Genomic DNA, 20,815 nt, shown 5'->3' with positions numbered 1-20,815 from the left:
TGCCCATTAAAATATATATAATGTATATAAATTCGTTAATAAATCATAAACGAGCAGGAGCTTGAAAACCTATCGCGAGCCGAGCCGAGCTCAAGCTTTAGAAACATTGCTTGTATTGAGCCGGGCTCAAGCTCTACTAGTTTTAGCGAGCACAAGCTCGGGATCGGCTCAGCTCATTTACTGAACCCAAGTAATGTTTTAATGCAGAAAAAGACACGAACTATACCTTGTTTATGTCCAAACAGAATCTTAGTTAAATTAACGTTATTTTCACTAAATAGATTGAAGAAGATCCAAAACTGCCTTCCTACGAGGCATGCTCGGGATGGCTCCTTTTACTTGGACACAAAGAGAAGCTGCTGCAGCTGCAATTAATAACATAAATCATAAATATATAACACAAATAATATATACAAAAAATAATAGCAAGAAAACAACATATACTAACCTGCAAATCTCAAGCATTCAGCTTTAGATTTCCCTTCAACAAAAGCAACAGCATAAGCAGCAGTAAACGTATCCCCCGCACCCGTTGTATCAAGCACTTTTTCTGCCTTGATAATACCTTGTTTAATCGGTTCGTTTCCTTCGGTGAACAAAACTGACCCTCGTGAACCGAGTTTCACAAGCACCTCTTTAACTCCCTGTTAATATATTAATAATAAAATTACTTCAAAAACCAAAAAAAAAAAAGTGAACTTTAATGTTTTTAATCATGTTTAACTTTTGAAACTTACCAATTTGTGACATTCAGCCACTGCTAGACTAATTTGTTCAAAGGTTTCAGTTTTCATTCCCGTTAAACGCGCGAGTTCGCTTTCGTTTGGACTAAACACATCGACTTGTTTTAGCAGCTCTACAGGAACCGGTGCATCCATTCCTCCTGCATCAAGAATCACAGGAACACCTGCACTTCTTGCAGCCTGTAATCATAAAATTACAAAACTTTAAAGGCTTCAAATTCAAAAACATATTTACACACCAGAATCTAACATATAAAAATAGAGTGCTCCTATACATACACTACCTCCACATATCATACACACAACATTATTTTTACAAACCGCCACCCTTTCACATCTGCCAATCTCTCCACTTATTACACAGGTCGTATAGCTATTGCCAAGCTACTTAAATGACTCATACAACGGCTCGTATAACACATTCTATAAAGCTAAACGTGCCGTATAAACCTTAATTTATTTATATACGGCCCGTATAACCTTTTCCGTAAAGCTATACAGCCTGCATAAGGTCACGACTCATACGGCCTTACAAACCTTAATTATTTTAAACGGTCCTGTAATGTTATACGGGATGTATAAACCTTGCTTTGTTTGATATGAGCCCGTATAAACATTTCTAAAAAGTTACACAAGCCGCATAAGGTAACAACTGCCGTATAAACCTCATTTTATTTTCATACAAGCCCGTATAACCTTTTATGTAAAAACATATAACCTATAAGTGATGTTCATATCTTCATATATCCTTTTCACATACAAATATAACCAAACATGACATCAAGTTAGCACCTTTGCAACTTGAATATTAATCGAATCCGGAATCTCCCGCTGAAGCAAAACAATCCCAGCATTCTTCACCACCCCCAAATCCCCATCACCCAAATATTCATCCCACCCACACATATTAGCACCCCCAACGATAATAATCGAGTTCTGACCGTCCGACTGAAGCATAACAACAGCATGCCCAGTGGGCACATCACCAATCTCATTCACATAATCAACCACCACCCCACCACCCTCAAGTGCCTCCATGATCAACTTCCCATGAGCATCTTTCCCGACCCGACCCACGAAGTAAGTCGGGTACGACAGCATTCCGCCGCAGACCGCCTGATTAGCCCCCTTTCCGCCAGCTAGGGTTTGACCGGTTTTAGCGGAGATTGTTTCGCCTTCTTGGGGGAGGCGATCGATTTCCACGTAGATGTCGGCATTGGCGGATCCCACGACGACTAGTGGCGGTGGGGTTTCGGCGGTTGAATTGACGGCGATTAAAGATGGGAATGGTTTTGGTTTCTTTTGTGGTGATTGGGTTATGAAATTGGGGTTGGTGGTTGGGGATTGGTGACGGTGGTGGTGGTTGCCGTTGGTTCGGGATCGTGGGTGCCACGGTGTCGCCGGCGAGATGGATGCCATGGTGTGAGTATGACTGTGTGATGGAGTCAATGAAGGTCAACAGTGAGCTGCACCAGTACGTCTATCCTCAAAAATCACGAAAAGAGAGAAGAGTATTTGATTTTGTCATTTTGATATACAGAATGATCATTTAACTAGCTAGTTTGGCTAGTATTATGGATTATTAGTTAATAATAGTTGGTTGGTTTTGGACACGGATAAACCTGATTTAATTCCACTTAAATGTGTAGTAGTGGTAACCAAGTAAGCAGGGGCAAGTGTTAAAAAGTTTCAAACACCTTTTACAATATCTTTTTTTTCTTCCTTTCTCTCTCAAACCACCATGTGTACACATGATCCACTTCAAAACTAGGGGAAGGGGGGGGGGGTTCATTTTGACCTCCACTAGAGATGCAAACAAGTCGAGTCTGAGCTCGACTAGGCTCGTTTAACTTACACAAAGCTCGGCTCATGAGTAGATTTTGAAGTTCGAGCTCAGCTCGTTTACTATTTGTCAATTAAATTTTCTATAATTATTATTTTATATTTTTTCTATTATAATTAAATAATTAAGTTATTCTTATTTCTTTTTCATAACATTATATATATTAATTAATAATTATTAAAAAAGTTCTAAAAATTACATAAATGACAAGCTCGTTTAGGCTTGCGAGCCGGCTCGGGCTTGAGCTCGTTTATTAAATGAGCTTACTTTTATGTCCGAGCTCGTTTATTAAATGAGCTTACTTTTAGGCTGAAGCTCAGGCTCGATTAAACTCGAATCGGGAGCTTTTTTTATGAGCTGGTCTCGAGTACCTCGCGAGCAACTCGTCTTGTTTGCAAACATAAGTACATAACCTCCACAACGAGACCACTAGGGGGTGATCTAATAAATCTAAGCACATATAGTATCGTGCTATGCCTTAGCAATCCTTTTCATTTAAATGAATATAAATGTCAACTAATATATGTATGTAAAAAAAATTAAAAGAATGACTTTTTTTTTATATATTACATCAAAATGTGATTTCTATTTATATAAACATAATGTAATATGCCAAAAACTATGGATCGGTTAATAGTTGAGCAGGAACACTGTTCTGGGTGCCTTGATACCAAAATCGAGAAAGGGAGAGAGCTGGGATTGGCGGCATAGGCGGATCTACAACGAAAGTAGCCGGTATCCGGGACACCCTCAACTTTTTTACGAAGTGTAAAATTAGTGTAAAATTTTTTTTCTTCTTTTTATAAATTTACATACCCCTAGATCAAAAACAAAATAAAATTTGGATGTCCTTGAATATTTCTTCTAGATCCGCCTCTAATTGACAGGTGCCACTCCTTCTGCCCTTGGATTTACTGGCATGGGAGAAATATAACTTCTTTGTTATACATGTTTTATCATAGGATTTATGGTACAAATCCAAGTAATGTGATTATACATAACATCACAGTAAGAACACCACATTCATCAATATATTGACTCAAAGATAGATCGCTAAACACCAAATTGTAATGAGCATTGCATAAGATATTAAGTTGCAAAGCCGATGGACATTTAATCGCATAACAAACAATATAACTTTATACATATTATTCAATTTTTGTTAAATCCCAGGGTAATTGAACCTGTAAAATCATGAGCTGGGAAACAACTTAGCTGACTGAAAACTACAGGAACCAGCAACGTAATTTACTCTTTTCTAAAATACAAATGCCAAATTGTCAATATCGAAACATACACACATATGGAGGCCGAAATGCGTAAAAGCAATCTAGAACGAAGCATACACGATTGATAATAAAGCTAAACGATCAGTTCAGGTTCCAAACTGTAAACCAAAAATCACAAACCAGCACATAAAACACATCATCCAAAACTACCATTAAAAAAACCAATTTATAAATGTTTAATAACTGAAACATGTCTCATATAAAACATTATTTATTTTTGCAACTGTTTGTATATATATTATGAACTGAAAAAAGGTGAAAAATTACAAAAAAAAAAAAAAAAGATATATATCAAATGACAGATGAAGAGTGCAATGACCACACCATTTTATTTTTCTTATACACTGAACAATGTTGAGTTGAGATTGCCACCTACTTTGGGTTCAGTTTCAGAGAAGCACTGCATAAACACACATTTACTCCATATATTATAAGCTTATAATAAAAATATAGCAAACTTATTTAATGAGAATAATCATATACCTGTTGATGCAATAACGTTTTCCGGTGGGTGGAGGGCCATCGTCAAACACATGACCAAGATGAGCATCACAAACCGCACATAAAACTTCTTGTCGAGGCATAAATATAATTGAAAGATCGAGTTTTGACTTCACATTTGTTCCTATCGGCTCATAATATGATGGCCAGCCCGTTCCACTATCAAATTTCGTGGATGACCTTTGAAACCAACAACTTGTGTTAGTTTCAAACAATAATCACAGATAACTAAGCGTAATTATATACATAATTGTCTTTAGTTATATACTTTATTGTGCGTAATTATATACATGAACTTGGTACGTTTCGCATGGAATATTAACTTACTCGAATAGTGGAGTGTCACAACAGATGCAATGGTAAGTCCCGGGGGTCTTCGTGTTCCAGTATTCCCTAAAAAATAAAGTTATAGAAAGTTTCAGTTTCTACCCGTTTACTTAAGAACTTAAGAACGATCCAACCCGTGTCAAATAAAAAAAGCCGGACATTAACATGTTAGCATGTCTTAACCCATTTTTACGCGTAACACAACCTGCCCATTTTACAACTCAAGAAATCATAGTGGTTATCATACCCAGTAAAAGCCCTTTCAGTTCCCTTTTGTCGAGTTACATAAAATTGTTCTCCGGTTAGCTTCTTCTTCCATTCTTGGTCACTTACAGATTTATAGTCTTTGTTTCCTGCCTCTGCAATTGATCAAACAAACAATCTTATAATTAACAAAAAAAGCATTGAGAATAAGCGTTTTGTAAAAAAAAATCCCTACTATTCTACCAAATAGTTCCTAATTCGAGCAAATCTCATCACACCACCTTAACTTAGAGCCTCAACTAACTGAGGTAACTGAACTGAAATAACCAAACCCAAGTAGAAACTGACGGTCTCCTTTTATTAAATATAAGCGATTTTCAATTCGGTTTTGGTTTTGCTATCAACCAAAAACCAAACCAAATGTAACGAATGTTAAACCTTAGACAAACGAATCAAGAACACCAAATACGATATTGCATAAAACGTTTATGCGACTCTTTCCATTAATAAGAAACAAGAACAAAATACTTTCTACCACACTAAAAATAAACCTATTGATGAGTTTATATAACACCTATGGAACAATAATCATACTAGACTTCTACTTTATCTAATAATAAATAAAAGATAACAATAACACCAAGTTATTCAACTTGGTCCATGAACTTTTGATCTCCACCAAACCGCCCCTTGAGATCTTCCGTACCACCCTTATACTTTTCGTATTAACCATTCGGGTCCTTCAAGTTGGTATTGCACCAAGTTTTACAGAAAACCCAATTTTAAGTAATCAATAAGAAATTAATAAACCGTATAGCCAAAAAAAATTAGATTAAAAAATGTAATAACCCAATTAATCAATAAATTTTTAGTTCCAAAATTTTCAAGTCCAAATGGTTAAAGCGAAAACACTGAAACCAAACCGAAGCCATTGTAAAAATCAAAAACTGAACGGTTTTGAAGAACCCAAAAACCGAATTTTTGACTTTTAGGGAGCGTTCGTTTCACAGAATTCGTGGGAATTCAAAGGAATTGAAATTAAAATCCCATGACATGACGTGTTTGTTTCATTGGAATTGGAATCTTAATTCCATTTTGCTGTGTTCGGTTCAAAGAATTGGAATTGGAATTCAATTCCTTCAAATTTCTTTAAATAAAGGATCCTTCCAAAATGTGAAGGATTTCAAGTGAATTCATTGAAATACTTTCTCGAGTTGTTTTTTTTTTCTTTTTTGAACGAGGACAACGAATAGAACATTTTAGTTTTTTTGCTTTTTTGGTTTTTGATTTATATTTTGAGTTATGAATTTTTTATTATTATTTTCGAATACTTTTTTGAGGGGTTTTTTCTCTTAATAGAAAACCCCCTAAAAAAATCATAACGGAAAATATAAATTAAAAACAAAAAATCTAAAAAAACTAAAATGTTTCCGTCGTTAACCTCGTAAAAAAAATTAAAAAATAAGGATTCCAATTCATTTTTCAAGCAAACACATCAAGAATGGAATTGGCTTTCAATTCCTTATAATTCCAAGTCCTATGCAAATTCTAATTCCAATTCTGTGAAACAAACGCACCCTTAGTTCACTTTGAGCCCAAACCGACCTGAGCACACCCCAAGAATTATGTTTCCAAACACCTTAAACTTGCTAATTTTGCCAACGAATGTTTCAGTTGCTACAACTGGTATCATGAAATCGGATTCAAAAGCGAAGAATCTTGTGGTTCAACTCAATGACACTGTAACATAAGAAGACAATAAAGCATCATAGAGAAAGAGTGAGAGACCTTGTTGACTCGAAGAAGACGAAGAACCCATAGCTCGAATCGATGGACAGCTTCTTCTTCTTCTTCTTCTGGTGATGGGTAGACTGAACTTAGATGATCTGAATTGGGGTTTGGAGGATAAGTGAAGTGCGAGTCTGAAATTGGTACAGGTTAAGGAATGAGACGCCATTATTGATGATCAATGGTCTAAACAGTACGAAGCCGGTTAACGGTCTGGGCCTTGGTGGCGTGTGAACGGGATGAGTGTGGTCGTGTGGACATGTTTTCGACAAATGTCAGATTTCTGACCGTGTAGTTAATTTGATGCATCAGCCCAATGTAAGTGTTTCATCGAAGTGGGCCGACCCAATAAGGAAATTGTAAAATTTGGTGCAATACCTAATACCTTCCTTCGCTCTTCATAGGCTTTTAACCGCCCGACAACATCATTATACCTTGCGGGTTTAAAATCCTAGATATGTTTCAGGGATTCAACCCGGGCCTTCTGAGTTTGGATGGATTGGGCTGCACACCCCCAACCCCCTTGCGAGTTGTGCTTCCGGGTTGAAATCCTGGGTTCCGGGACATTCAAAAACTAACATACTTGAGGTCAAACTCTTTAACTTCTAGACATTCAAACAAACAAGATAAACTTGTAAAGCATTTAAACACTAAACAGGAAAATCTAACTTTCAAACAATTAATTAAATCCTAATTAATTAAACTAAGCTTGCTACATTTAATCCCTTCAACTTTCATTTAGCCCGTTTCATGAATCATGATTAACTTCCAATAATCTTGTGCTTAATGTGAATGTTACAAAAATTTTGATTGACAAGTAGCTTCTACAACATGACACTAAGTTGGTATTTTTAACATGACACTAAGTTAGTATTTTTAAGTCTATTTATTGTAGCTTTTATCATTAAACATACATGTTCTGGTCCCACGTCTATTAAGTAATCTGCAAAGACTCAACAAACATATACTGTTTTTGATGCCCCGCTTTAAGTTATGGGCATATCAAAGCGCCTTTGACATGAAGTTTTATTGTTGGCCATCTATACTTCCACTTCAAATCCTGAAATCCCTTTACATTTTGGTACTAAATTAATGAATGAGAATATTTTGACTTATGAAGCCTACAATAATTATTCATGATTCCAAACTCCACTTTGAAATAGTGTTCATTTATTTTTCATTTTTTTATTTATAAAAAATGGAACACCAAAAGAAGTGGAGTGGTTCACTAAATTCTAAAAGTTTATTTACTATGAAATCCTCATCCTTATTCATATAATTTAACTAAAATTCACATTATTCATAAAAGTTGTTCGTTTTTTAAAGGTCTCTCACATTCAAATCCCCATATATATCCATAATCAATTAAATCATACACATTTTTACTTACAATCATATTAAAATATAGAACGTGGGTGAATACTGAACACCCAAATATAGTATTTTACTTTGATTCCCATGTAATTTGGTAGGGGCGTTCAGATTTCGATTCGCATTAGAAACATTCGAAATTCGATTCGATTCGAATTCGATTATTAAGATTCAAATTCGGTTTTAAAAAATTCGAATTTGATTCGTATTCGAGTATATTAATCGAATACGAATTTATAATTTATTATTCGATTCAATTCGAATTCAAATTATATATGCATATATGTATATATAATTATTATTTTTTTATATTTGTCAAATCTATAAATAATAAATGTCCATTACAAATTAATTAAACACAATAGGCCATATTATTGTTTCTTAGCCCACACTAATATGTGGTATTGTAACTACTTTAAATTTATATGTTTGTTTTGAAATTATGATTATGGTTTTTGAATTTTTGGCAGCGGTAAACTTGAATTAGATCGCATGTATTTGAATTAAAATCGAACTTATTCGAATTCGATTTGAATTCGAGTTTCAAATAAGAATTCAAATCGAATTTCGAATTTAGCATATAATACGAATATGAATACGAATCGAATAGTTTAACTTTTAATCGAATACGAATCGATTACGAATACTGGCAAAAAAAAACAGATATTCGGATTATTCGATTCAATTTAACTTGAAAATTCGTTATTCGATTCGATTAACACCCCTATAATTTGGGGTATAAAGTTTGTGAAAATGAGCAAAATCACATAATTTAGTTATATATTGGGTATGAGTTATATATTGGGTATGAGGTAGAGGATGAGTGAAGAGGACTACATTGTGAACTCTCTTACATTCACTTCATTATAATTATTATGTTCATCAGCAAAAGTTTGTTAAAATATAAATATTTGTATATGCTCAACATAAACATAAATCGAGCCAAAATGAGACTTATTCAAAAAAAAAGGAAAAAGAAACAAATGCATTGGTCTGTTAATGCTTCGTTTTCAAGGTATTTTAACAACCTAAAGAATTTGTTTGAACCACTAGTACCGTCCACTTTACTCATCTCACACATGACAGGTTTAAGGAATAAAGTTTATCCTCCAAATCAGGCAACTACAAAGAATTGTATAAATAAAGTTCATATTACCAGCTAATGCCTTTAGCAAAGTATGTAGATAGATGTGACGACTATAAATGCCTTTATTATTATATGACCCACAATCTTGTTGGCTTTGCACCGGAGAACATTATCCACACAAATATTAATATCAGATATTATTTTAATTATTGACATACAACTTGCATCTTCTCCTTCAATATATAACTAACTATCATCCATGCACAGGAAACCTGCAACAATGGCATCCTCTTCACTCATACTAATCATCTTCTTCTGCATACTCTTTCAGATATTCATATCAATTTCTGAAGCCATTCTTCCGCCTTACTAGCGCCTTCAACACTAGGAGACAGTCAGGCTTGACAGATTGGTCAAGCAAACATATGCAGACGGCCCACCCCACCTGACATCCAGGTCAGAGGTGCTGCTGACAAATTGGCGGTTGATTAAACTCGACTAAAAGGGTCCAGTTTCTGGTTTTCCGTTATGTTTTGTTATTTCGTTAAGGTGTTTGAAACAGAATGTATTTTCTGATACAAAAATGTAAAGATTTGTTCATGATATGAAAAACTGAATATATTTCTCCAAAGAAGTCAATTACCTGTGACTTTCTAGTCGTTATGACGTCACAACATTCCTGCAGTCTCCCTCACCTGAGAAAATTAATACAAAGAGATTATGAAATAAACAATCGCCTATGCCAAATAATATATTCAATTATGAATGAGTTGATTCATGTTACGAGTTATCTTTAACAGTTTAATCATGTGGTTAAATGATTAAAAGTATATTTGCGCCTTTGACTACACAGATCTCTAACATGGATGTTAAATGGGTAAAAAATAGCAAAAAGGAAAACAGGTCGATTGGTCGAAGGTCCCATAACGAGTGTTTTAATGGACACGGCATATCCTGAATTGTTTTCTTCTAAAAGCAAAGATTATTATTGTAATAATATGGTAAATGTAATCACATTTAATGCACCAATTATAAAAAAGATTTAGAGTCTTATCTATCTGACAAACACAAGGCATAAACTCATAAATGATGGATTTTGTATTAAAAAAACAGTTGAACCATGCTAAGATCAAACATGAAATGATAAACCCACAAATACATCATATCATACGAATATATATATCACCAAGTAAAAAAACTAGAAACGTGCCACTTATAAATAATTTGTTACCATTCTTGTAAATAATATTTAATGTGCAACTATAATTTAAGCTTAGAAATTTTAGACAATGTTTCAGGCTAAACCATTTTACTTTGACCCGTTCGACTTGCCTCCTCTGGTGACTTGAGGAGGGCATTTCCACTGTGATGGCTCATACTAGTAAGAGCAGTAAAGGTATTAAAAAAACACTCATCAAGATTTTAAGAAATGGAAAATTCTCAAAATAGCCCAAAAGAAGAGAGATTCTCAAAATTTTGAAGATTACATAAACGTCCATCCAAAACTCGTCGGCGGAGACAGGTTTTTAACCAAATCTGTCTTCGCCGACGAGTTTTGTTTGAACCAATCAAAACCAACCACGTGTTACAAAACTGTCAGGTCAAACAACTTCTGAACCAAACCCCCTCGACTCATACAACTTTTGAAAAAAATCCGTCGTTTTCGAAACCCGTCGTCTTTTAACCAACTTTTAAAATTTTGTTTTTTTAATATTTAATTATAATAATTAATTTTAATCATACTTAGTTTTTCTTTTATAACTTATAAAATATACACGCCCTGCTTGCGGTGCGCACATATAATGTATATATGTGTGAACCCTTGGGTGGGCAAAAGTAAAATTGCACTAATTTTGACGTTATTTTACTAATCACGTGAAAATAACGTTAAAAGTGGCGGAAGGTTAATCATCATGTGGTGGCGTTGATAGCCGAAAGACAAGGGCACATGCACCAATCAGCCGGTGTCCCGATGATTGAGTGTTATGTGTCTTATGTCCAAGGCTTGATTCAAAACTACTATCGAGCCGGGGGTCTCACCGGAAGCAGCCTCTCTATCCCTATGGGATAGAGGTAAGGCTGTCTACATCTTACCCTCCTCAGCCCCTACCATAGCATTGCTATTGGTGGGATATACTGAGTACGATGATGACGATGATGATGAACTTATAAAATATACACTTTTTAAAAATTTTCAAATATACCGTTGAGACAAACTTATTTTTATCTATGTGCCGATATAAATTTTACTCGAAACCGAGTTAGGCCAAATTTATGTCAAAACGTTCAATAAAAACTAGACCCGACTCGGTTTTGAATAAAATTCGTGTCGGCGCGTACATAAAAACAAGTTCGTCTCAACGGTATATTCGAAATTTCATAAAATGTTATATTTCAAAAGTTATAAAAGAAAATAAAACATAAATGAAATCAATTATACTAATATAATATTAAAATAAAACTTAAAAAGAGAAATTAACCGGTGACGGGTGTAAGTTTTTTGGTCATCGATTCAGTATGGGTTTTGAGCATTTGAATCAGTAACAAACTTAACCAAAGATGAAGAAAATATCTCATGTTTTAGTGTTTAAAGTAAGAAGTTTAAACATTATCTCTATTCTAAATAATTTTTCAGTTTTTGCATGGCACACGCCTCACATATGTAAGGCACGCACTTCACACACTTCAAAAACGCATCAGAGTACCACGCACTTTTTAAAATCAAGACCTAGAGTAATCTTTTGACCTATGAGAATGGCATCATCAAATGGTCAAACATTGCAGTTTCTAGGGGATGATGAAATTGTTAAAGAAAAAGAAGCATAACGAAACCAAAATCCATACCTATATGCACTATTAAACACATGGATTATGAGTCTGCAATGTGTGTCCTGCAAGAATCCTAGAAGTTGGCAATAGCCGTTTAACAGTCAGGCAGTAAGCCATAAAACTGCACCATGTAAAGAGTGAATCTTTTGTTAGTTATGTAGCCTTGGGTTTACTTTACTAATTTATCACTTATTTAATCAGAAAATCAGCATATCATGAAAACAGAACACAAGATGCCACCTTTCAATATTTCCATTGTCCAGGCCGATCCAGGAGAATAATATTTAGCCAGAACCGAGATTTCACACCTGAGAGATGAGTCCAAATGGCAAAAATAAGAATGAATTCTATAACAAATGGCATGCATCGTATGCAGCAGATGTAAATATTACTTTTGGGAACAGCAAACATTTAGGCAAGACCTAGCATATAGTGGTTAGCCCATAAAAACATCATAAAAAAGGTAATATACCCTCAACAAGTAGGAAAACTAAAAAACAAGATCCTTATGTGGTATTTAAGACCAAGATCTAAAACAAATAATGATTAAAAAGAACTGTTCCTCTCCTTACAAGTTCAATCACTCGACTCACATTCAAAGATACTATAAATAAGACTAAAATATCAATCTTTCCCCATATACTCAACAAGTCAACAAGACTCCAACAAATATATAACACTATCTTAAATCAATCAATTCTATTATCAAAGATCAGAGACTACAAAATATTAATGTCTCGCTGTAGCCCATAACTATAATTATAGTTATAAAAGTGGCCGTAAAGAAACACCAATCTAGTAAATCACATTGGCAAAGCTTTTGAACTCTCTAATTCTCTATAAGGACAGGACAGATCATTGTAAATAAACCTACATGGCTTCATATATTCTTGAAATCTCTTAAATCTTAATGTCAGACTGCAAAAAGCTTCCTCCAATGTATGGAAATATATCATTTCATGCTTTCTCACCAGTGGCTAGACTTAAAACTCTCTATAACTAACTTCCAAAGTTCCTAAGGTCATCACGTACATGATTTAATAAAATACATAGCAGCACAAAAGTAGATTAAGACCAGCCCACCGTTACCACCTGATTTTCATTACCAAGTCAAATTTATTTATAACCTACAATTGGATATGGCTTATAATAGATAAAAGCGGCGGCCACAAAATACTAAAACAGTCTTGTATCTTATATGAGCATAAACAGATATCGTAACTGTTATCAAAACAGAGACATAATTTTCAGAATGTGGAAACTTCGGAAAGCTTGTCATCAGAAAATCAGGACTAAGGTTAAGGATTTAATATTAGAACTTGAATTAAATCCTACAAAAAAGCAAATTGATTCTCTTTTTATAGAAAGCAACTACTCATTACTAAAAATGCTAAGTAAATTACTAAAATACCCCTCTAAGGATTCAAGTCACTTGTTTGACAAGTAATAGGATATAAATAAGAAAATTTGGTTAAAAATGTAGGAAGCTTGATTTTGAAAGATGAGGCGCTCCAAGGTGTTTGTGTCCTGAAAGCCAAGGCGTGAAATAAGAGCTTCAAATAAGTAAGACATTTGGTATTAAAAAATGCCAGAAAATTAATATAGATACTGTTTCAACTTGTTATTTTGTAAACACTTATATTAAGGTAAACACATAGAAAGAAAAAAAAAAACTATTTACAACCAAAGAAGTTTTATGTTCAACCAAAAGAAGCCTAACTCTAAGTAACACCAAAATAACAAGTAGTCCATGCAGAAAGTAACTGAAAAACTCAGTCAAGTTATAGTACAAGCTCATGAAGCAGCCTAGAGAGAAATCATGAGCCTATATAAATAGGAGGTTAGTAGTGTTATTAGAATTTTATTACGTCTCCCAGCCAGCCTTCTCCCTCATCTCCCACCCTCTCTCTCAGCCTATATAAATAGACCGCAAGCCCCTGATTGCAACAGTGAAAAAAAATACTTTTGACTCAACCCCCGACTGCAGCGTTACTGCCTCTTGGTTTGAAAACTCCGACCTGGTTCAAGAAGTGCCGCCTCAAGCCGCTCTGCTTCATGTAAACACTCCACCTCTCACTGCCAAGAACCTTTCATGTGCTTTTTGATGTCAATGTAGAAAGGAGAATACGACAAACATACCTAGTACAATCCCACTCATAGCAGTATAGCTACTTGTGGGGTCTGGGAGGGTGTATCCCAAAATCCCAGGAGATAGAGGGATTGCTCCCGCTGAGACTCCCGGCTCATAAAAAAAACCTTTTTTTGTGTGTACAGTGCAAAATTAGTCCAGATAACATAAAATGTAGCTAAAAGAATCAGAGCCGCAACTATGCACAAATACTAACAGTGGAAGTTTTAAACTACCGCTAGCATACAGTGATAAGTAGACTCTGGTAGTTACAGATAAAAGAGCAAAGAGAGAGAAAAAAGATCACTAAAACCTACACAAGTACCTATACACCCCTAAAAAAATCTATATGCCCAAATACCACTACAACATGGCTAAATATAACGCACACAAAAGTACAGGAATAGCTAAGGGCCCAAGACTAATCTAGCACAGATCTAAGTTGTTCCATCACAACTCATTTCCATGCCTCTGGAGTAAACGAGGGTCAGATTAAAAGATAAAATATATATATATATAGGGTTAGTTTCATTTGAGAACTCAAAAAAAGTTAAGAACTTTTAGGAACTCTTAAAAACCAAATATTTTTTTAACTTTTTTTATATATTAACATTATTTGAGACTTGCTTTATCATACTTATAAAAAAAATTTGATTACATATATAAATCACAAGTTACACATGTGTAAAATTATGTAATAAAAATTTACATGTGTAAAAAAACATAGATATGCGTAAAAAAAATAATTTTCATAATTGTAATCGTAAATATAGATGTCAAAACTGATAAAACTACACTTAAATAACATCAACATACAAAAATTTTTATAAAAAACGTTAGTTATTAAGAGTTCCTCAAGTTCTTAAATAATTTAAGAGTTCTCAAATGTTACTAATCCTATATATATATATGCACTAGCTAAGTAAAAAATAAATACCTTCTAGATTCAACATAATAAGCCACAGAAAAAGGGAAACACTGATTTGCTCACAAAATTTCATCACTTACTTGATTGTGCGCCTCCACTCCAAATACCGTAGCATCATGCAATTAACAATGTCCATTGAGGCGTTGGCATTAGACTGTTTGTTGTACGCATAACCGATGCCAAGCCCAATAGGCTTGTTGATCATTACCCTATTCCACAATGTTCTTCATATTTGCACCATGTACATGTGTGTGAACAGAAGTCAACTCTTCCTATATTTCGGCTTCACATAACTAACATTTATAATACTAACTACAGTGTATTAAACAGGTACACCTTTTCCCATCCCATAAAGAGTAGTACCATGATCAATAATAAAAGATAGAACAAGGAAGCAACAAGAGTTTAATGGCCAATGTAGAACACGGGAAAATTTTGCAGTGGTTGTAATTGATGATTAAGAGATATACATCGAAGAAAAAAAAATTGATTTTGATTTATAATGTACAGACATCAAACATGATATGACATGACGAAGGCAAAGGCTGTCTTCAAAACACAAACGAAAAACTGCCCAACATAATGGAGTAGATAACTGCTGCATATTAATCCAGCAGCAAACAATGAAAGTTTCATCATGAAACAATAACAAATGAACAGCTATTAATAGTACTGAGCTGCAAGTCAGCAAGAAAACCCATCCCCTCCCCCCTCCAAACAAGAACACGATTGAGTAATGAGGTACACCTTACATAAAACTAAACCCATCCAACAATGTGGATTAGACAAATCATAATTTAGTAAATTCTAAAAGCTGAGATAACTCGATCCTCAGAGAGCCAAAAATATTACTGAAGAGCAAGGTATTGTGCAGTGTAGTTTATTGAACCTTGAGGTCCCAAATCAGCCCCCCCCCCACCACCACCACCAAAGCACGCACACACACAACAACAACAACAACAACAAAAGGGACCCTCAATGTTCCCATCCAAGAAAGACAGTTTAAACAAAATAATAATTCAGTAGCTTCTAAACTAGATAATTGAAGGCTCTGGATGCACTCAAGGCACCAAGAGTGAGCCTTGAGCCTAGGCTTTCTAAACAAATCGCATGGTATAGATAGACCATTTGTAAGGTTTTAGAGCTAGTTTAGGCGGTTCTAGACCTTTCTGGAAGTTTCAGACCACTTTTAGCTGTTCAGGCCAGAATTTGGCCAAAATGCCGCCGGCTGCCTTGATGGCTGCAATGCGTTTTAGCTGCTTCTCGCCTTGCCTGACACCTGAGACGCCTTTAACTACGTAGATTCTAAAAGTCGACTCTTTTGGATAGCAAACTATAAAACCACAACACTTGTTACAGTAAACTTATAATCGGTATTTCCTTTGTTTCCCAATGATGCACGGTACATGATCTACAATATACATCACCACAAATGCACAGACATGACTGATCTGAGGTAGCAGTTTGAAAGTTTTGCACAGAACTTCATATCTAAAAATGCAAATAAGAAACACATAACACACAGTGACCATATAGTCCTAAAATCCAAGAGGTTCTATAGCCTCCCCACCCAAACGTGTAGTGCTTTAGCCTAGCTGTCATAATTAGCTCTAGGCTCAGTTTTACAGGAAATAGTCTAAGAGATGCATAACGGTTGGTGCACTTGCAAGTTGATGCGATTGTACATGTAAATCTATCAGCTTAGTAACACTACTTTACCTCAATTAAAAAGAAACTCCAGACACTTGTTAATAAGGATTGTAATCAAGAATCACTTAAACCACCCTGTAATTCCAAAGGCATTTAATGTTTTGACACCATACTTAAAAAATTAGTATTCTGTGAAAGACTAGAAGCTTAAAGATCATCAATAACAGATTCAAAAACCTTAACTAAGCATCCCTTGCTAACTCATCAGTCTTCAAAAAAAATATTGTCAGGGTAGGTTAAACCCATATGAGTGTACGACACATAAATACAGCCTTAAGTAGCTGAAGATTTAATCAAGGATACTGAAGTTCTATTTTGAATGACATCAGCTAACCAAAGTACAAATGAATGTTAATTATATCTTGCACATCCACAATTCACTAATTAAACAACAGTCAAGAAAAATAATCCAAATGATGGCACACACAAATGCTTCAAACAACACACAGACAAACGACATCAATATAAAAGGCAATTCTAAGTTCAAATTAACTGCTGAAAAGCAACAATATCCAAATAGCATATGCATATAGTAATAAACGTCTCTAATGAGACTTAACATTTCAAACAAACCTAGACTTCAATTCAAAGTACCATATTTTTGCTCTGGTAAGCAATCCAAGAGACCACAGCTTTGCATGCATAAGTTTATCGGTGTCCTTGAGCCCGTTGCATGTCATACGCGCCCCATGATCCGGGTCCAGGTCCATACTGAGGATAGCCTTCAGCACCAGGCTGCACCTGATAGTTTGTAACGGCAGTATGTATAAAAATTTAAGCCCCAAAAATGAATGATTATTTTTTAACAAAATCTTAAGTAAATATTAAAAGCAACAGAATGAAGATAAACTGACAAACTACACCACCAAAAAAATAAATAAATAACTGAAAATTTGAAATAACATACAGGATTCATTGGATTAGTAGAAGCCATCCCATAATTTGCAGGATAAGGATTCACTCCATAGTTAGCTTCAACATTGCCATAATTTGTGTTATAGCCTGTGTAAAAACACCCAAGATAACCATTAAAAATGGAAATATATATATATAGGGGAAGTATAGAATGAAAACCCACTTGAGTTGTGAAAACCCTATGTAACATCGTTTTTTTTAAACACTTGTAATGTGGTAACATCTAATACAAAACATCGAAAACTAAAAAAAAATTGTTTTGCTATTTTTTAACATTTTTTTTACTAATTTTTATATATGTTTTTAGGAGAGAGAACAAGTTATATTTATATTTACATTTTTTATTCACTTTAATTGTGGACCACAAGATTTAAACTTTAATTAAAACATGTGGTTGAGAATGGGTTTCTAGAGTTTTCACAACTCAAGTGGGGTTTTTATTTTAACCTATATATGTGTGTGTGTGTGTGTATACATATATATATATAGAACCATATGTGGGTGTTATATCTGCTTATTGTTGTATAGAAAGCATTAAGAAGAAATAGTTTTATAAGCTTATTCATACCAGGATTTGGATTCACTACTGGTGCTGCAGCACGTGCTCTTTTTTCAGCATTAGCCATCTCAGCTCGCAACTTTTCCAATTCACGAGCCATAGAGAGTAAATTCTTCTCCATCACTTGACCGTGTTCATAGTTCTCTGCATGAATCTTTTTCTCATGTTCAGTTGCAGCCCTTGAAGAACAAAATATCATGTCAATACACATTCATATGCAACGTAATTGTTTTCAGGAACGTTATATATTTTGAACAAAAAATGAAAACAGATGGTGGTTCTACAAGTAAACAAAACTTAACATCAACATAAATCATAATTGCATATCAACATGCAAAGCGAATAAACATCAACAGCTCAGCATAACTAATTAAATGGTCTATAGGTATGTCAAAAACATAAAATATTACAACATTATTACTAGAGATCTAAGCATACCTCACACGTTGCAGTTCCTGTCTAAGCCCTCCAATTTCCGACTTTAGTGCTGGAACTTGCTGCAAGTCAGCATTGGCTCTAGCAAAATCTTGAGTCATAGCCTGGACTTGAACAGTAAGCTTTTGTCGTGTGGCAGTCAACTCCTTAATATCAGCATGCACTTTCATAAGCTCAGCCCGCATGCCTTCAACGCCATGAAGATCATGCTCCATTTTAGCCGACTTCTCATACAACTCCCTAATCTGCATATCCTTCTCCATCAAAAAGTTTCTCGCAAAATGATCAGTTTGTTGCAGCTCATGCTGTGCAGCCTCTAACTCCTGCTTAAGTGCAACATGAGTTGCAGCTAACCGTTGATTATCCACCAGCAGCCCTTGAATGTCCTGATGTTGAGCTGCTAACTGTTCCTCAAATATAGCAGGGTGAGGCGGGTGCGGTCTGTGGGCCCGTGCGAACTCAGCTTCCCGCATCTCTTCAAGCAAAGCAGGGTGAGGCGGGTGGGGCATTGGGCCTAGGTTCCTACCAAACGGTGGCTCGTGTATGAGCGGCATTGCACCGTGTGGGCCCGCTTTCATTGGTAGTGGAGGTCCACGATTCCTCCCAGACATCTTCCTCGGTAATAATATTCAACAAACGACAGAAGCTAACTCCTTGAAGTGTGTATTATTAAAATCCAGTATATGAATATATATACCTAAACACAAAGACATAAGAAAATAAGTAAATTACCATAAGATTAACTCATATGTGGATATTGTATTGCTAACAGCACCATAACGTAACAAGCTCCAATTTCTAAAATAGATGTTAAAATTATTAATTACTCCAGAAACCTAATTAAGAGCTTTGAACCTTAGGCCAATCAAATTACTGATTGAATTTTGTCAGATCGGCAATAATTGTGCAGTAAGTTGGTAGTATTAAATTATTTAATAATAATCAACGGATGAACTGGAAAAAGGAATCGGAAGAATGATGATCAGCGGATTAAGAAAAGCCCTAATTGACAAAAACCTAAATAAATAAAATAAAAAGAAAAAAAGCAAACCCTAGAAAAATCTAATAGATGATCAAGTGAGCATGCAAACCTCTGGTGTACGGGGTCTTCGATTGAGAGAGAGAGTCCTTGCAGCGGCGCTATGAGCTTGTGGGTATGTTAAATCCGATTTCTAACCCGACCCGGTTAAGGTACGACTTGTTGTGTCGGGTGGTTCAACAGGAATAACTAGTTTATACAGTAATTCTATAATCAAAAATTAAGTTTCCAACAAAGTTTTTTAAATAAAAAACGTAATATTAAGGTAAAAACATTATTGGCATGAACTCGAATTGATATAAACGTTCGGACTGGAATTCGGACTCCCCACTAAAATCGGGAACCGGTAGGGTTGTAAGCGAACCGGACAGCCGTCGCAGAAAGTTTGTTTATGTTCGTCCATTTAATAAACAAGCCGCACATGAACAAAAAAATTTCCACCCGGTAAGCTTAACGAATGAACATGGACAAAGGTTGCGTTCGTTCAATAGTGCCCGTGAATGTTCGGTAATGTTCCTACGGTAACGTCTGTCCGGTAATGCTGCTTGTATCACCATAACGGGCTTCAAAAAAGAAAAACAAGGTAATGCTATTTGTTTTCAACTAGTTTTCATTTTCTTATTAGGCAAATTGAAAATAAATAATCCCAACTTTTGTGTATTGGCTGATAATAATCCCAACTTTAAAAATCACTACTAGCGGTCCCAACTTTCAACTATTTTTGTCTTAATGGACCTCTGTTAAAAGACACTTAACACGGTTAAGTTTTTTCCCGAGTTTCAACCCGATGTTTTAGGGCTTTTGATCGAAAGAATGATACAAGTCGACCGATGTAAAACTTATCTCAAAACAGTTATCCAAGAAACGAAACAATATTTAAATTCGGGTGTTTGAATTTCCAATTAACAAAAATCAAGTAATTTGAATCACCATTTTGCGATAATTTTTACATCAGTCGAATCGTATCGTTCTTCCGATTAAAAGCCCTAAAACATCAGTTTGAAACTCAGGAAAAAACATAATGGCGTTAAGTGTCTTTTAACGGATGTCCATTGAGATAAAAATAGTTGAAAGTTGGGATTGCTTGTAGTGATTTTTGAAGTTGGGATTATTATCCGC

The 20,815-nt window shown here is 35.0% G+C and overlaps 3 protein-coding genes across 6 annotated transcripts; all 3 read right to left on the bottom strand.

Annotated features, from left to right (window-relative positions):
• Positions 1 to 169: 169 nt before the first annotated feature.
• Positions 170 to 2,162, bottom strand: LOC143619967 (ribokinase-like). Its single transcript, XM_077091779.1, has 4 exons — positions 1,536 to 2,162; positions 738 to 923; positions 449 to 644; positions 170 to 365 (listed from the first exon to the last, which is right to left on the bottom strand). Exons 1-4 carry the CDS (start codon positions 2,160 to 2,162, stop codon positions 274 to 276), a joined length of 1,101 nt encoding a protein of 366 aa, XP_076947894.1. The 3' UTR covers positions 170 to 273.
• Positions 2,163 to 4,103: 1,941 nt separating this feature from the next.
• Positions 4,104 to 5,069, bottom strand: LOC143620126 (peptide methionine sulfoxide reductase B1, chloroplastic-like; the record flags this gene model as incomplete). Its single annotated transcript, XM_077091888.1, has 4 exons — positions 4,104 to 4,275; positions 4,359 to 4,556; positions 4,704 to 4,769; positions 4,951 to 5,069. Coding segments are annotated over 4 exons (411 nt in total), but the record flags the coding sequence as incomplete, so codon positions are not given.
• A 4,179-nt stretch (positions 5,070 to 9,248) lies between these two features.
• On the bottom strand, positions 9,249 to 19,340 carry LOC143620029 (protein FLX-like 1). 4 transcript variants are annotated; one of them, XR_013151279.1, is made up of 8 exons: positions 18,661 to 19,340; positions 18,232 to 18,401; positions 17,656 to 17,750; positions 17,322 to 17,489; positions 12,223 to 12,290; positions 11,998 to 12,103; positions 9,797 to 9,848; positions 9,249 to 9,619 (listed from the first exon to the last, which is right to left on the bottom strand). XR_013151279.1 is itself a non-coding variant. In XM_077091825.1 (4 exons), the coding sequence occupies exons 1-4, from the start codon at positions 19,266 to 19,268 to the stop codon at positions 17,397 to 17,399; spliced, it is 966 nt and encodes a 321-aa protein (XP_076947940.1). In that variant the 5' UTR covers positions 19,269 to 19,340; the 3' UTR covers positions 16,130 to 17,396. The 4 variants fall into 4 exon arrangements, 1 of the variants encoding a protein (XP_076947940.1); XR_013151280.1 differs by having other exon boundaries at positions 9,250 to 9,529; XR_013151278.1 differs by lacking the exon at positions 9,249 to 9,619 and having other exon boundaries at positions 17,343 to 17,489.
• Positions 19,341 to 20,815: the final 1,475 nt, after the last annotated feature.

This window comes from Bidens hawaiensis, unplaced genomic scaffold, assembly GCF_021521415.1.
Source record: "Bidens hawaiensis isolate Kalapana, Puna unplaced genomic scaffold, B.hawaiensis_p1.1 tig00002525_1, whole genome shotgun sequence".
Taxonomy (NCBI): Eukaryota; Viridiplantae; Streptophyta; class Magnoliopsida; order Asterales; family Asteraceae; genus Bidens; species Bidens hawaiensis.
This window is presented reverse-complemented; position numbering and strand designations above follow the sequence as displayed.